We start from the raw sequence: 17,077 nt of genomic DNA, 5'->3' as shown, positions 1-17,077 counted from the left end.
CTGACTCAGCCAGAACCATGTTGCAAGCCATCAGTGTAGATATAGGGATTTATTTTTTCTGATGCAGTGTTTTCACTCATGTTTCTTTTGGTTGCTAACAGAAATACTGCTGACATCTCCACACCAGGACTTCTGAAGAAATCACTGTACAAATGACACTGTACTAGGATTATCGGGAGTAAAAAATCATTATTCTAGGCACCCAGCTTTGAAGAAAGGACCAGCTTTGATCTTCATCAGGGGTATTCCAAGTGATGTCATTTGAATAGGACTGGATTTTAAGCTGAAGTGCGATATTCTCCCCCCCCTCCCCAATGTATCATGGTGTTCAAAACAAATAGTTTTGGCATTCTGCTTCTTAGGGAGTTGGTTCTGGAGGTAACGGAGTGTTATTGATCACAAAACACTCCTTTGGCCCTTCTCTCTGCCTGGCTATTCAGTACAGGATGTTGGAGAAATCAGGAGACATGAGAACATCTGGTTTCTCTAGTTGCAGTGTTGGAGGAAGAGCAAGTGCCAGCCTTCATTTGTTTTTGTCACTACCAGGTAGTTCTGTTCCGTAGGGTTGGCATTTCTGAATTCTCTTTTAATGATAGTGTTGAGTTGCTCCAACCCTATTCTTGGTTGTCCTAGTCTTTAGTTTTTATTTGCTCCTAACGTTTTGTCATACTTCACCTCCAGGAATTCTCCTTGATGTCAAATGGCCTTGTAGAAGGGGAAATGAGATGACAGTATTTAATTGCAGCAGTAGCAACTTTTCACATGCTAACGTGCCGCCGAGTGCACTTTATTTAAAAAATAGTGGATAAATGCAATATTCTTGAGGTCTTGAGGAATGGTGAATCACATTCCTGGTTTTTGTCTAACCTGTTGGATAAGAACTATGATTTTGTTGTTGTTGAAAGTACTGGTGTCACCGTTTGCCTATATGGTAGAGCAATAACGCTTTTTGAAAATAAACTGCAGAAAACCCAAGGCCAGGTACTGCATTCTGAATCAGAATTTCGCAGTCTTTCTGTGAATAGATTTTCTTTTGTAAATATGACCTTTAAGATATTATATCATGTAAAATATGTATATACTTTTTTTTGTAGGTCACAACAGCTCATTTTTACAGAGTTTGTGAAGCTAAATATTTAACATAGTTGATTTCAGTAAGCTCAGCGTGGTGAGGTTACAAATAGAAGAGACATCCCTGAATTTTTTGGCCTGGGGGACAGGACAGCGATCCAAAGCTTTTCCTGCTCTCCAGCCTTAGATGCCTCGCTCTTTTCAGTCTCTTAATCTAGAAGCTTTTTAAAGAGATCATTTGTTTAGATGTAGGCATTTACATTTTTTTTTAAAATTCTTCTACCAGAACTAAGCACTTTGTTAATTTTGGGGGAAAGAATAGACATGGGAAAATAAATGTTTTTAAAAACGGTATCAAGAATTTAAAAATATTAAGCAATTTGATTTAAAGTGGTCCATAAATAAAACAATAGCAATTCATGTTTTTTTTTTTTTTTTTTTTTTTAGTTTTTTCTTTTTTTTTAATTGGTGTCTTTTTGTCCACTTGAGGATTGCTCTAGGTTTTGGTTACTAGGACCTGAATCCCAATTGAGCTTTCAGGAGTGGAATCCTTGATGTGTGGTTTCCGATGTCTGCTCAGCTGTGCTGTCATTCACTAACATGATGCTTTCACCATCCCTGAGAATAAGAGTTGTGTCCTGGTAATTTTCGTAAGGACTTAGCCCCGGGAAGTCAGTTTTGCATGATTCAGAGCTGCAGTCTGAGCGCCGTTGCACTCCCTCCTTCTGCTACCCCTGCCCTTGTCTGCTGTCACCACTCCCTGACACTTGTCAGTTGGGAATAGAAAAAAAAAAAAATCAGATTTAATTCCCTGTATCTGGTTTACTTTATTAGGTTCATATAATTGAATGAAATTGGGTTTTTGGAATATCTATGAATTTCAAATGTCTCTGTTAGCTTTGGTGTCACATCCTAGCAATAATTGAGAGCCAGTTACTTTTTATTTCACACACATTGAGCTAATCTTTCTAGGTGCCTCTAAGGTAAGATCATTTAATTTCTTTATGAATAAATGAAATCTGTATTTCCAGAACCACCACTAGAATGGATTTGAGTCTGACACCCCATTCCCTCCTGCCCCGTTAAAAATAAATCTAAGATTGTAAATCCATCAACTTCCATCATAGTGGCCTGTACTTTTCAGATAACACATCCTCCTGTCCGGAGACAGAGACATAACTAAGTGTCTGTCTTTTTAGACACAGTTGTGTGAGGTATGTCTGAACCTTTCTTGTTTAAGTTGTGTGTGCGTGGGAGAAACAGAATGGTGCTCTTACCTTTCTTGACTTTTAAAAAAGAACAAAAAGTTTTGTGATTCTTTTCCTTAGTCCTGGCTCCAGGCTAACGAAGGCAGCACCCCTTTTTTATATGAAAAAACAAAAGTTATAAGTTTTTATATTTTCTACTTGTTCATTTTATTGATGCAAACTTAAGATTCTGATTTTCTTTTAATAGATGCAATCTTTGAGATAATTTGTTGTTTTTAACCTTTATTGCCCTTTTATCTTTTTTGGATAATTCTTTGTACTCCTGCTGCCTACCTCTCCTCTCCCTACTTTTTTAAACCTTGGTATTTGTTGGGTGAACAGTATAAGTAATCTTTTCATCAGCTTTTAGAATGTGAGATATTTCCAGTATACCTTTTTTGCTGAATCCAAAGATATATATATAATATATTTTTAAAGATCAAAATGATATAAAGGAGGTACATGTTTCTTCCTTTAAAAAAACAAATAGAGATTGTTAATGTTCATATTATGATGTCACTTTTCTAAGTTGTACATCTTGATGGAAAGGTGTAAATATCAATAAGACTGCTTAATCCTATTCACTCCCCGAGGTGAGTTGGGGGTGTAGAGGGAGGTACTGTAGAACATTGGTTTGCTGTCCTAAAAGTTCTTTGATCCAGAGATAGATGCAGCTGGAAAGTAACAGAATGCATTGCCCGTTACCCATATGCCTGTCCAGTTCCCCTTTTATTTGCAGAAGCCATGAGTTTGTTCCCAAGTGGGAGACGCAGAGGAGCACGCAGGAGCTGCTGTTGAGCCCAAGGCCAACTGTTCAATGAGCAGGGTGTTCTTTTCCCTTCTCTCTCTCCCTCTCTTTCCGATGTATGGGGTTTTGAAGATGGAAATGTCATTCTGAGAGCAATATTTAAATTCTCAGGAATGGACTTAAAGTGTTGAGAATGAATTCAATCAAGTTTACATTAAATGTTGTTTCTTTAAAGAAATCTAAACCATCCTCTAAACTGCAAAGACTCAAGACCACGTGGGATAACTTATGAGGTGGTTGTGTGGTAAGCTATGACTGTTTTGCTGATCATTTGGGTGTCATTGTAAATAAAGGTTTCTATTTAAAATGGAAGCCAAAGAGCTTGCTTTATTTATTTAAAGAAAAATCCTTATTGGATTAAGGGTGAAAAAGAAAGTTAAGGACTCTTATTTCAAATAATAGTAGCTATTTCTGTGAGGTTAAAATAATCTTTTTCCCCCCTAAATGCTGCTTATTGTGTGCAGCAGTAGAACAGCAAAACTGGAGATTATACTCTTCAAACTCGTTCCAAAAAGAAATCTTGAAAAGCATGGAACTGTTCTTACAAAAGGTGAGCTATAAGGGATCATCTATTGAATGAGAAAGGGGTTGGATCAGCTGGTGGCTGAGGTTCCTCCTGTTTCTAGCAGCTATCTTCACCAGGTTAGAAAGGGGTTAGCAACTGCTTTGCATTTGATTTAACACATTCTAAAAATGAGGTCCTAAAGCTGGTGTAATGTGAGATTTACCGGTGAGGTCCTTGAAATACGGTAAATTTTAGTCATTAATTTGTAACCTCTGTTCTCCCTTAAAAACCCACTCAAGTCCAAGGTGTCTCCTTTGAAAAAGTTGTTGACTGGTGGTGTCTTGAGTGATTTCAAGGGGGAAAAACCCCACAAAAAACAAAACTCCCAAGAATGGCCTTTTACGAAATGTCAAAGGTTACCTCATACTGACTTCTGGTCATTGGCTGAAGTTCTGAACATTGTATGACACTACTTAGACTACAAAATTTCTTTACAAATACAACTTCATTAAAATGTGGGATTGTACATCAACTTAATTTCTTTTTAAGACTTCAGAAAACATTGGTTCTGGGAGAGAGCACACAGGAACGGGGGCCATGGTACCTGGTTGGGAACAGAACTGTCCACACTGCAGGGCTTTTCTCTCACTGGCCACAGCGTTTATTGACACCACCACGCTTCAAAACTGGGTTTCTTCTTAGATCCCCTAAGTTCCACGCTGGTTACATGTAAACAGTCACATATTTACAGTGAAGTCCGTTTCTTCCGAGGCAGCCAGGGCTCCAGTGCTAGGTAAGTGTCACTTCTTTGTGCTCTTGACTTGCTATCCAACTGCACCGTCCGGCATCTGCACGTTGCCTCTGTCCTGCCTCTTAGTTCGTTCTTCGTGACAAACCAAAAGATAAGAGGATTTAAAATAGGGTTGGTCTTCCCCTGTGACTTAAAAAAAAATATTCCAGTGACTTTTCATCCTTTGGGGAAGTTAAAAAAAAAAAAATCTCTCTTTGTTCTTTTTCCCTTGTGAGCCTCGGAGAGGGTTAGTGGTGACTTTGATATGAAAATGCATTTTGTGCAGCTGGTGAGGTACAATCCAAAGCAAAAGCAAGGGCAAAAATGGACTTCCTGAAGTAGCACTACTCCTGGTAGTTCTCTTCCAGAATTTGCCATGTTGACTGAAAGCAAGTTCTGTGTGTCTCAGGTCTCCTGGCTAACAGCATAGTCTGCCTGGAATCACACAGGGTTTTGCACTGTCTGGATGGTCAGATGATGCCTCTGTTTGGGAGGTCCATCCCATGCTGCTTAGCCTTCCCAGCCTTCCCACAGTTGTCCCCTGTGGAATAAAGCAGACTTGCCTCAGTATTTGATTGTCATGCTGCTGTGATTACTCAGTCCTACAGCTGCGTCAGCTTTGCTTCAAGGATGTGGCTGCTGAGAAGGAGTATTTCTAGGTCCCTCAGACCAGGCTTGCTACCACCTCATATCTACATTGTCAGTTGTTGGCATTTAAAGATAGGGGTAGAATAGTGGCCAAGGAGAATGTGAGAGAGAAAGATTATGTGCCTTAATTCTGGGAGCACCAGAGACATGCTTAGCTGGCCCTATTAAAGCTGCATAGGTTTCTCCGCACCTAAGGAAAGAAATGAATAGGCCAGAGGTTGCAAATGGCAGCTCATCAAGGCGTTTTGTCTGTCTGCATGGTAACTTAATGTCAAATTAGTTGCCAATGTTAAAAAAATTCTCACACATATTTGAGTTTCTGGATTTCCCTGATGAATCAGAGGATTTTAAATTGCATTGCACATGTGCCTTTCTCTTTAGACTAGCGGTGACCTTTCGAGGTTGCCACAGTCTCTCAGCTCCCTGCCAGCCTCTATTAGCACTGGAGTGTGCAGCATGGACATTTTGGTAACGATTTAATGAAGCTGCCCAGCTGATGTTATGTAAGGACCAGGTAACACTTCTGCAGCCACAGCCTTCAAGGTGTCTGGCGGTTACAGTGTTTAAGTGCTTCTCATCTTCTAAGGAATGCCTTTAGTTTACCAGGCACAGATTATTTGTAGAGAACAACAGTGTATATAGACAGGATATTAACCTAAAACATGAAATGTACTCAAGGATGTTACTTCACAAGAAAGACGTACAGTACTGTTTCCCCTCTCATTATAGGAACAAATGAGAGTAATATGTAAGCACTGGCATGCACACAGAATAGCCTTGGCAAAACGAAGCAAGCCAGAACCAGGTCTCTATTTGTAAACTGGTTCCTCAACTCACAGTGATTTGGAAGAAGGTCTCTTCATTTCTGGCCACTTTCGACGCTGAAACTGCCTAAGTTTTCAAGTGTCAAAAGGAGAATGAGTGTTAACCATCACCAAGAAAGAAAGAGTTACCCCCAAAGAACAATACAAAGATGGTCTCTTAGGTGACACCTATTACTGGTGGGCAGTCCAGGCCCCTGGCAGACCAGAGAAAGGGCAGTCACAGAGGTTAGACTAAAGGATGGGCCTCGACATGGGACCATTCTGAGGCTTTAGAAACAAAACCAAATACCTGTACTGTTCATAGCTTCCTCCATCTTTAAGTCCTAAGCAAGAGAAACGAACAAAATAGAAACTGAATTTAGAGTAAATATGGAACAAGCAATGACGAACTTTATAACTGCTTTTTTTTTTGAACACTGAAGGCATTTCGTCACAAACCCATGGTTTTGACAGTGTTCCCTAGGCAGGCAGAGTGGGATGACTAGGAGGTGAGCTTTCCTGGTGCATTCCTTCAACACTGACCTTGGTCATGGTGGGGGAGGCAGATACGGGCACAAACACCTATGCTACAGAAAGCCAGGTGGTGGGAGGTTCGTGTGCTGCTCTTGGCAAGGCCCCTAGAGGATATGGTAGTGTGACCAAGTGCGTGGGCTTTGGAGTCAGCCAACCGTTCACTCTACTTATCCATACAGTGAGGACAGCCAGGTGTAGCTCAGAGGGTTGTCATAGGGTCATCACGTATGATGAGGACAGCAGCACTTGGTGGATGTTGGGAAGGTGACTTTTAGCCACGGTGAGAATTCCTCAACTCCTGGTGGTTCTAGGTGCACTTTTCGGGCCAGAGTGAACCCAAACTCCTTCCTGCCAGGTTACAGGCCCCATGATGGGCGTCTACTCACCCAGGTCCATGTTGCGCGTCCGGGGGTTACACTGCTTGTAACCCTTGCAACTCCTCAGCTCCATGAGCTGTACATGTAGCTGATTGAGGACATCTCTGTCCAGTGTATTCACTGCATTCATCAGCTGGTTGGAAGGAAGGTGGGTTATCAGCCAGGTGAGTGCTGGCCCCTCCACCCCCCACCTCTGCTCCCAATCAGGGCACTGACTGCAGGCAGGTCGGGAGTAGCAGGTGCTATGGGATGGTAACCTTTGTTTTTGCAGGAGCCAGAGTTTGGAACAGTTAGGACTACTTTTTGCCTCTAGCCCCATCAGGCTCTCATTTCATGAGGATAAAAACTCATGAGTGTAAAACCACCTGTGTGCTTAACACTGAGCTCCTGGTTAGGAAACTGTGCCTTTAAGCAGCCTTCCATCACAGTCCCTGGGTCCCTGCCTAGTCTGGGAGCTACCGATGACTGAGTAACCTACATGCTCTGCCAAGCCCTTTTGTAAACACAGGGATGACCTACCCAAGGAGAAAGACAGGCAGAACATAGAATGGCTGGCATTTAAAAGTCAGATTTCATGTAAAAAGTTGACTTCAGCCTTCTCTTGGAACACTGGACCAGCGGGTGCCAAGGCCACACTGCTGAGAAGCTGTAGTGCTGAGCTCAGCAGTGACTGTCCGTTGAGGTAAGACATGCTGGTTCCACGCACCAGACTCTGTGGCTCCTATTTGTCTTACGTGTTTTGGGCCACAGGTGATTTAATATACTGAAGCACCTGACGCATAGGAAGTGCTGCATGAGTGTTTGCTATGGTCCCTGCAGGCACCCAACAGGGTTTGGCCTGGCCCTGAGGACCCTACAGTCCAGGAGCCTTCACAAGTTCCCACACAGCCAGCGTTAACCTCGCTAGGGAAGAGGCTGTCATAGGGTCTAGATTGCAGATGCAGGAAGATGGAGCCCCGAAGTTCTCCGGGGCTTCCCAACTCGCTTCTGTCTTAGAGACTCTTATCGATAAGCGATAACTTCTCCCTTCTGCACGGCGGCCTCATGCCAGCACCTCTGAACCCCATGCATCTCCCTCTCCAGGGTGGGTGGTCTGTACCTGGTAGGGGTCTGTGTTGAGATCAAAGTACTCGAGGAAGCCGGTTGCAAATTCACAGAAGAGGAAGTTGTGGGTCTCATTGATTGTCCTCATGCACCAGTACGTGTTGTTGTTGGCGCTGGTGCAGGCACAGAAGGGCCCCACTGCCAAGGGAAGAGAGCATGCCCTGAGTGTGCCTGCAGGAGGAAACCCAGTCTGCCAGCAGGGATTCCTGTCCAGGACGGCCCCCTGAGCCACGGCCTGTTGGGAGCACTTGTTGACCCCTGATGTTGTCAGGGAACCTGTTCCCGAAAGACCTGTAGGGTCTGGCAAGGGGGCAAGCTGAGGTCCTGGAGAAGCCCCCGCGGCCCACGCTGCCCTGCCGGCCCCGGGCTGGCTCACGTGTCCAGAGAGGCGCGGTCTGCCAGTGCTGGTTGTCGTGGGTGAAGCATGTGAGGCCCGGCATGCTGCACGTGTCGTTGTTCTGCAGGCGCTTGAGCAGCTTGCGAAGTTTCTTCTTGCGCTTCTGCTCCCGCAGCAGCCACACCTTGTCTTTCTCCTGCAGCCCCTTCCTGTGGGCAAATAGGGCCACACCTCTCTTGGCCTCCCCACCTTGGAGCCTCCTAGGGGCCACTGACCCTGAATGCCTGCTCCTCTTGCCAGAGTGCTGTGAGCACAGCCCTAGAGGGACCCCCAAGTCCCACTACACTTCCGAGGCAGCACAGAGGTGGAGAGAATTAGGAGGCAGCTGGGACTCCGGCTCACACCAGTTTCTTGGGCCTGTGTCCCACCTGCATGGTGCGATTGCAGTAACCACTCCAGCGCCCGGGGGCTGGGGGGGCGTTACTGGAGACCCCTCCCTGTTGATCTGCGAGTCAGTCCTGAGCTTCCCAGGGAAAGGCCAGGACTACTTTTCCTTGTTTTAGCCTAAGGAAGGGCAGCCTCTGTCTCTCCCCCCCCCCCAGGCCTTAAGCCACCCTTACCTGAAAGGATGCAGACTGGAGCCTTTGTGCTTGAGACGGCCTTTGTGCTGGGTGTGGTAACTGGAACAGAACCCAGACCCCAGGTGTCAGAAGCTGCTTACAGAACAGTTCTCCTGGCTGGGTACCAAGTGCGGTTCCGGGACTGTCCCTCTTTCTGATGCAGTGACAGGAGGGTATCTCGCCAGTGCGGCAGCTCCCTGCCTGCCTGGCTCTTTCCTGCAAGTGTGCGCTGGGAACCCCCTAGCTGGAGGCTCCGGCCACACAGAGAAGGTTGGGATAGGTGTACGTCAGCCTAGGCTGGAAGCTGTGCCTGACTTGTGTGGCTTCAGCCTCCGCAGCACCTGATGGTTGTCCCCACCCCCGCCCACCTCAGGCTTGGCCAGGACAGGGCCAGCCCTGGGGGCACCCATGTTTTACAATCCCTTCTGGGACTGTAGCAGAGATGCTACAGTTGGGCTGTCTGGTACAGTAGCCACATGTAGCTATTTCAGTTTAAACAAAACTATAAATTCAGTTCCTCAGTTACACTGTCACATTTTAAGTGCTTCCGCGTGGTTGGTGGCCCCCATACCGGCTAGCAGATACAACCATTTCCATCCCCACAGAAGTTCTCTTGGACAGTGCTGCTCTTGGAGCGCAGACCCTGGGCCAAGGCTACCCTGGGCTGGTAACGGGACCTCCAGCCACATGGGCTATTCCTGAGGGGCCATCCACAGAGGCCCTCCCCCTCCTGGGAGCCAGCTTCCCTAGCAGCAGCCTGCCTGTCAGCAGTGCATGAACCTGGGCGGCTGGCTGGCTGGCTGGCTGGCTGGCTGGCTAGGGCGGGCAGGGGTGCCGGGTATGTGCCAGTGGCTGACAGTGGGGATGTGGATGACTGATCTGTTTTTACCCTGAGGGAGCAGACAGGAAGGGCAGCCTCTGTGTCTCTCCCCTGGGCCTTAGGAGGTAAAAGTAATGGCAGGAGTCACAGAGGGATGCTGTGTTCCCAGGAGTGGCCCTACATGACTGCTCGGACCTTCCTGGGGTCCCTTTGCTGCCTCCTCACCTGATTTTGTGACAGTCACATTCTTCTGGTCGCTTTTTCTTCAGGTGACCTCGGACTTCCCTCAGGTTCTTAATTTTGTTTTGCAGGGTTTCAATCTGAGTGAGAGAGGAGGCTGTGAAACTCGGGGTGGGGGGGGCTGGGTGAGAAGGGGTGGCCCCTGGCCATTGCCCACATTTGTGGGTGCAGAGGGGGCTCCCTGGCTTCACCTGAAGTTAACCAGACTCCCAGCAAAGAAACGAAGTAATTTTCCCATGTTCTGTGGGGACCTCTCTCCCCTGGGCCTGGCTTCACCCCCTCCCTCCCACCCCCGGTGTGGCGAGAACTGCTCCCTGCCCAGACTCGGGTCACCTCATGGTCGATGTGCAGCTTGTGGTCTTTCCAGGCCTGCAGGGACTTGTACAGGTCCAGGTCACACTGCACCGTGTCGTTCTCTAGGATGTAGCACCTGCTCAAGAGAAGGGATCACGTGATGTGTGGCCCTGAGGGGTGAGGAGGGCCCAGCCTGTCCCTTTTACCCCCAGCCTCTGCCTGGGCTCTCACCGATGTGTGACTTTTATGGGGTTGGGGACTGAAGAGTCCGGAAGGCCTCCGGTGCCACTGAAGTCCCCACCGTCCTTGTCTTCTTGGTCCTCTGGCCAGTGCCGCTTGGTAAGGTTGCGGGGCTGGGATGCCTCATCCAGACTTACATGGTGCACCTGGCCGTCCACCTCGATGGCCACTGAGCGGATGGAGCGATTACGGGCATAGCTGGCCTTGTACTCTGTGGGCATCAGAGGGTAGGTAGGTCAGGAGGGCCTGGAAGGCTGGCTGGGCGCCCTGGGCAGCAGACCCTTGATGTGGGTGGTGCCACAGTTCCCAGTCAAGAGGCTCCGTGTTGCCTGAGACTTGCAGGCTCAGGAAACCTGCTACCCAGGATGCAGGACTTGGACCCCAGGGGGAAGGACTCAGGCGAGTTAACTGGGGAAACGGAAGTCCTAGAGCTAAGAAGGAATTGGCATAAGGTAATCTCAAGAAAGAGCTATGACTGGGCGAACTGGTGCATCCATACCATGGAGTATTTGGCCATAAAGGGATGAAGCGATAAAACATGCAGATGGCATGTCCAAAACACTATGCTGTGTGGAAGGAGCCAGACACAAACGGTCACATACTGTATGAGTCTGTACGCAGAATCAGTGAAGTCTGAAACAGATCAGTGGCTGCCTTGGGATGGGGGAGAGGGTTAGGGTTTCCTTTGGGGCAGTGGAAATGTGTCAGAACTAGAGGCGGTGGTTGCACTACACTGTGAGTGCATTAAATGCTTCTGAATTGTATGCTTCACAATTGTAAAAAAATGATAAATTTTATGTTCTGCGAACTTTATCTCAATTAAAAAAAAGTAAAGTAGATGTAAAAACATAAAGGCGATTGAACCAGTCATCAGAAACCTCCCAAGGAACAGAAGTCCAGGACCAGACAGCTTCACTGGTGAATTCCACCAAACATTCAAAAGAAGAAAGAACAAACTTGTCCAAAAAGTAGAAGAGGGAACACTACAGACTCTCTTTACGAGGCCAACATTATTCTGATGCTCAAACCAAAGGGTGCCACACACAAAGTTACAGGGCAGTATCCCTGGTGAACACAATGCAAGAATCCTCAGCAAAATATTAGCAGACTGAATTCAACAATACATTAGATAATCACACACTATGATCAAATGGGGTTTTTCTAGGGATGCAAGGATGGTTTAATACCAGCAAATCAATGTGATACACCACATTAACAAAATGAAGGCTAACAATCATGATCTCAGTAGATACAGAAAAAGCATTTGACAAAATTCAACATCCATTTATGAAAAAAACTACCTGGTAAGGGCTTAACATCAAAAAATGTATAAAGACTTATACAGCTCTGGCTGGTTTGGTTCAATGGATAGAGCGTCAGCCTGTGGACTCAAGGGTCCCGGGTTTGATTCTGGTCAAGGGCACATGCCTGGGTTGCAGGCTCGATCCCCAGTAGGGGGTGGGCAGGAGGCAGCTGATCAATAATTCTCATCATTGATGTTTCTATCTCTCCCTTCCTTGATGTTTCCCCCCCTCTCCCTCATTGAAATCAATTAAAAAATGTATCTGTAATACACACACATACACACCTACATACACATGACTTATACAACTCAAGAGTAAAAGGACAATCTGATTTAAAAATAGGCAGAGGCCCTCCCTAGCCAGTTTGGCTCAGTGGATAGAGCGTCGGCCTGCAGACTGAAGGGTCTCGGGTTCTATTCCGGTCAAGGGCATTTACCTTGGTTGCGGGCACATCCCCAGTAGGGGGTGTGCAGGAGGCAGCTGATGGATGTTTCTCTCGCATCGATGTTTCTAACTCTATCCCTCTCTCTTCCTCTCTGTAAAAAATCAATAAAATATATTTTTAAAAAATAAATAAATAAAAATAGGCAGAGGACCTGAAGAGACATTTTTCTGAAGAAGGCATACAGATGGCCAAACAGACACATGAAAATGTGCTCAGCAGCACTGCCCATCAGGAAAATGTAAATCAAAACCACAATGAAATATCACCTCATACCTGTTAGAATGGCTGTTATTAAATAGTCAAATAAGTGTTGGTGAGGATGTGGAGAAAAGGGAGCCCTCAGGCATGATTGGTTGGAATGTAAACTGGTGCAGCCACTATGGAAAATAGTATGGAAGTTCCTCAAAAAATTAAATAGAACTACCAGTTAACCCAGCAACCCCACGTCTCAATATTTATCCAAAGAAAAGGAGAACGCTAACTTGAAAAGGTACATGCACTGCCATGTTCACTGCAACATCATTTCTAATGGCCCAAGTATGGAAGCAACCTAGGTGTCTATCGGTAGATACATATGTACAGTGGGGAACGTAAAAAAGTAAGTCTTGCCATTTACAACAACATGATGGGCCTTGAGGGCATTATACTCAGTAAGTCAGATAAAGATATACCATATGCTCTTACTTACAGGTGAACTCTAAAGCCACCACAAAACCAAAAACTCAAGCTCATAGATAACAGAGAACAGACTGGTGGTTGTCAGAGGTTGGGGGGTGAAGGGGGTCGGTCAACAGGTACAAACTTCCAGCTGTAAAGTCTTGGGGATGTACTGTATGGCGGCTAAAGTTAATAACACTGTGTTGCGTATTTGTGAATGGACTTGGTGGACATTTCGCAATATATACAAATATCAAATCATGTTGTAAGCCTGAAACTAATGCTGTCTGTCAGTTATAGCGCAATGAAACACAAACAACAAAACCCATGAATTTGAATTGGAAAAACAAAAGCCAGGCAGTCAGCACAGTCTCCCGGATGGAAAAGGGAGCGGCTTGGGGAGGGCACTTAGCTTCCCTGAGTCCCAGTTTTCCCAGCTGAGAGCAGGCTGCTGCTCCTACCGGGTGGGCCGTGAGCTGGGACTGGAAGGTGCCTTTTCTAAGCTCTAAGCTGCTGAACACCGCGGGCATTCAGGCTAAAGGCAGAGCTCAGATTTGCAGCGTCACGTCGCTAACACTAAGGAAAAGGGGGTGGTGGTCACAGAGGAGTGCAGATTCCCGGCTTCTGAAGAGAACTGGCTGGGCTTGCCTGCCTGGGGCCACAGCCCGCTCCTGGCAGGAGCTGACGTGCTGCCCCTGTAGACGTGGCAGTATGTTCTCAATTTGGCCCTGGCCCCCACCACGCCTTTCTGTTTTAAAACTGCACATCACCAAGTCCGAAACCCCTGCTGCCCTAGATGGCCATTGTTTTTTTAAAAATATATATTTTATTGATTTTTTACAAAGAGGAAGAGAGAGAGAAACATCAATTTAGCTGCCTCCTGCACAACCCCTACTGGGGATGTGCCCGCAACCAAGGCACATGTTCTTGACTGGAATTGAACCTGGGACCCTCCAACCCACAGGCCGAGGCTGTATCCACTGAGCCAAACCAGGCAGGGCTGGCCATTGTTTTTGAGAGAAGGGCCTGGAGCCAGTCACAGCTCAGGTTTCTGTTTGGCCCCACATGACCACCAGGTGGCGCCCAAAGCCCGAGGACTGGGTGGAGGCTGGCGGAAGGGCGGAGGGGATTCCTGCTCCCAAGTGGCCCCAGGCTTCCGGATCTGGTCTTGCTGCCCCCACTCTGGGGACAGATGTTGGCATCTTTCATTTTTCAAAGTCCGTGAACCAAAGGCGCGAGGGCCCAAGTCCAGGAGGGGCATTGCCTCCTCAGGAAAGCCTTGCGCCTTTGCTGGGCCTGGGCAGTTTTCTCCTTGGCTTTCCCCTCCTGAGTTCAGTCTCCCTGAAGCCGCGGGCTGGGCCCCTGGTGCACACCGTACTGAGCGGACCTCCCTGTGGGAACAGGTCGCCTGCCTGAGGCCATGCCCTAGACCCCCGGGTTCTCTCTGCCTTTGTCTTGCTTGCCCAGAGCCAGCTGCCTTGTATGTTCCCACCCTCCACCTCCAGCCACAAGCCCAGGGGTCCTCCAACTATCTGGCCTTCTGCCTGATGCTTAAATAAGCCGCTCATCTGGTCCCAGGGCGTTTGCTTGGACAGTGACAGAAGTGGGTATTTGAGGCTGAGACCATTTATTTAGCCGGCAAAGCCTCAAATATTTACTCTCTGGCCCTTCACAGAAGAGGTTGGCCAGCCCATGTCAACCTTTCCCTGGACTGAAGCCATGCCACTCACTCTCCCTGTCACCCTCCCTTCTGTTTCCAGGGCCCCTGAGATGCCCTCCCTTCGAGGCGTCCTGGGAACCCTTAGGCTCTGGAATCTAATGGCTCGGGTGAACCCTGGGCCGGGGGCGGCCACCACGGGCCATGAGCTGTGTTCTTGCGACAGAACCTGCTTTACAAGGCTCTCTGGAGGATGACACGCAACAGAACCGGCACATTCTTCAGCACCCGCTGCAGGCATGGAGCGGCTGGGCACTTTCAAAGCACAGGCGCACTCCCATGTGGACGACAGGCAGAGTCACTCTTCCCCTGGCAGCTGAGCTCGGAGGGGGGCCGTGACCAGCTCGGGTGACAGCTGAGTCTTCCAGCCACGTCCAGAGGATGTCTGCCCCCCGCGCTGGCTCTCTAACTGCCTGTCCTCCAGCCCCTGCTGGGTGAGGTGCCTTTCCCCACTCCAAAACAGCCCATTGTCACCTGCAGTAACTATGTTCTGTAAAGCCACCGAGAACACAGACTTGCAGGCAGTAAACCCTGCTTCCAGCGGCAATGCGGAGCTGGATTCCTGGGAACCTCTGCCCATATAACATTATTTTAATCCTCACTTGAGGATATTTTTTCCATTGATTTTTTAGAGAGTGGAAGAGAGGAGAAGGGGAGAGACAGACAGACATCCATTGGTTGCCTTCCACTTGCACCGTGACCCGGGGTCAGGGATTGAACCTGCAACTGAGGTACAAGCCCTTGACTGGGAATCGAACCTGTGAACCTTCAGTCCATGGGCCGACGCTCTAACCACTGAGAAAAACCAGCCAGGGCTAATGACACCTTATTTCATAAAATATAGAGGCCTGGTGCATGACATTTGTGCACTGGGGGTGGGGGTGGGGGGGGGCCTCAGCCCGGCCGGCACCCTTTAGCAGTCTGGGAGCCCTCGGGGGCTATCCAACTGCGGGGAGTGGGCCCAAACCGCAGTCGGACATCCTTAGTGCTGCCACGGAGGCTGGAGAGGCTCCCGCCACTACTGCTGCGCTCACCAGCCATCAGCCTGGCTTGTGGCTGAGCGGTGCTCCCCCTGTGGGAGCGCACTGACCACCAAGGGGCAGTTCCTGTGTTGTCTGCCCCCTGATGGTCAGTGTGTGTCTTAGCGACCAGTCATTCCAACGTTAGGTCTATTTGCATATCAGCCTTTTATTATAATAGGATGTGCTGTTGATTCGTTAACATTGAGCTCATGGCCACCAGAGCTACAACTCACGCCTGCACAAGCTTGTCTGCCCCACGCACTTTCTCCATAAGGCGTGTCACAGCCTCCCTGCACTCAGGAACACGCCAGCACCTCGGCACTGCTGGGGGCAGTGCTAAACAGTGAGATCACAGGGAAAATACCCAGGCGTGAAAAGCATAACACCAACGAGACGTTAGAGTATGAAGCTGAGACGGACAGCACCTCTTCGTTCGGCCTCCCCTGGGAGCGTGCACCCGGGAGACCCAGTTTTTGCGTCTGCACGTGTCCGCAAATGACCGTGACAGCATCTCAAGTAGTGACGTAGGGGCCACAAATAAGGCTTAGGGGTCAGCGAACTTGCAAACACGGACTCCATGAGCAGCGAGGACCGGCCCGTCAGCCTGCCCTAATGAGCTTCCAAGTCCCTTCCGGAGCCCACCCCCTCCTCCCCGTGGCCAGGCTCAGACAGGTGCCCTGCTGCCGCCGCCGCCCCTCCCAGCCCAGACGGTCCTTGAAAACACAAACCTGATCTTGGCTCCTTCTGAGAACCTGCGCTATGATGTGATGGGCCCCCGGCATCCGCCACCCCTCCCTCCTCTACATCCCATCTTCACAGCACTCAGCTCTCCCGTTCTCTCTCTACTCCTGCCCTTCCCCACGGGGCGGAGGATCCTCGGGGGCTTGGCTGTGTCCCCAGCCCCCTGGCTCTTGTGAGTGCCCGTGGAATTGTTTCAATGAGCGAATCCCTCCCCTCGGTCCCGAGCGGCCCACACTCACTCTTCTTGAAGAGCTTTTTCCGGCGTCCGGCCAGGCTGAGCTGGTCGTCCCCGCCGCTGTCACAGGTGCAGGCCTCGCTGCCCTGCCCGTAGTACTTGGGCACCAGGTTGGACAGGGCGCTGCCACTGGGCCGCGCTGGGCCCTTACACTTGTGCAGCTTCAGCGTCCCCGTGGCGTCCTCCACACACTGCCACTTCTGCAAGTCACAGCGAGGCCTCAGGCTCCGCCCCCTTGCCCTCGCCCACCCCAAGAACTCCCCTCCCTGCCCTTGTAGGGACATGGGCTCCCAAGGGCTGCGTTCCTGGAACTAGTTACTCAAGGACAGACACGTGTTGACTGCAGAAGCACAGACATGGCACCGAGGGGGCACTGCATGGCTGTGGCTGAGTGTGAGCCCGTCGCAGGAAGCACACGCAGGGAAGGGCGCTCCTAGAACGCACAGCTGAGCTCGGCGAGGCCACAGCACTGAGGGGGCGGCTGGCCCAGCAGGATTAGGACTGCACTCCCAGTGGGT

At 48.9% G+C, this 17,077-nt stretch overlaps 2 protein-coding genes across 4 annotated transcripts in view; one reads left to right on the top strand and one right to left on the bottom strand.

Moving 5' to 3' along the window:
• NCOA3 (nuclear receptor coactivator 3) overlaps positions 1-2,181 on the top strand; it is a 107,857-nt gene extending 105,676 nt beyond the window's left edge. Inside the window, exon 23 of the mRNA XM_081097774.1 lies at positions 102-2,181. Within this exon, the coding sequence (XP_080953900.1) occupies positions 102-113 (12 nt within the window). The 3' untranslated portion in view covers positions 114-2,181. The remainder of the gene's footprint in view (positions 1-101) is intronic.
• A 1,254-nt stretch (positions 2,182-3,435) lies between these two features.
• The window catches only part of SULF2 (sulfatase 2), a 99,081-nt gene continuing 85,439 nt past the window's right edge, over positions 3,436-17,077 (bottom strand). For all 3 annotated transcript variants that reach the window (XM_081097776.1, XM_081097777.1, XM_081097775.1), the window contains exons 11-21: positions 16,564-16,759; positions 10,430-10,649; positions 10,238-10,334; positions 9,890-9,984; positions 8,845-8,904; positions 8,264-8,433; positions 7,883-8,025; positions 6,793-6,916; positions 6,183-6,216; positions 5,907-5,960; positions 3,436-4,962 (exon numbers count right to left, since the gene is read on the bottom strand). In XM_081097776.1, the coding sequence (XP_080953902.1) occupies positions 4,932-4,962; positions 5,907-5,960; positions 6,183-6,216; positions 6,793-6,916; positions 7,883-8,025; positions 8,264-8,433; positions 8,845-8,904; positions 9,890-9,984; positions 10,238-10,334; positions 10,430-10,649; positions 16,564-16,759 (1,224 nt within the window). In that variant the 3' untranslated portion in view covers positions 3,436-4,931. The remainder of the gene's footprint in view (positions 4,963-5,906; positions 5,961-6,182; positions 6,217-6,792; positions 6,917-7,882; positions 8,026-8,263; positions 8,434-8,844; positions 8,905-9,889; positions 9,985-10,237; positions 10,335-10,429; positions 10,650-16,563; positions 16,760-17,077) is intronic.

The sequence above is a fragment of the Myotis nattereri genome (assembly GCF_964212035.1).
Source record: "Myotis nattereri genome assembly, chromosome: 8".
Lineage (NCBI taxonomy): Eukaryota > Metazoa > Chordata > Mammalia > Chiroptera > Vespertilionidae > Myotis > Myotis nattereri.
This window is presented reverse-complemented; position numbering and strand designations above follow the sequence as displayed.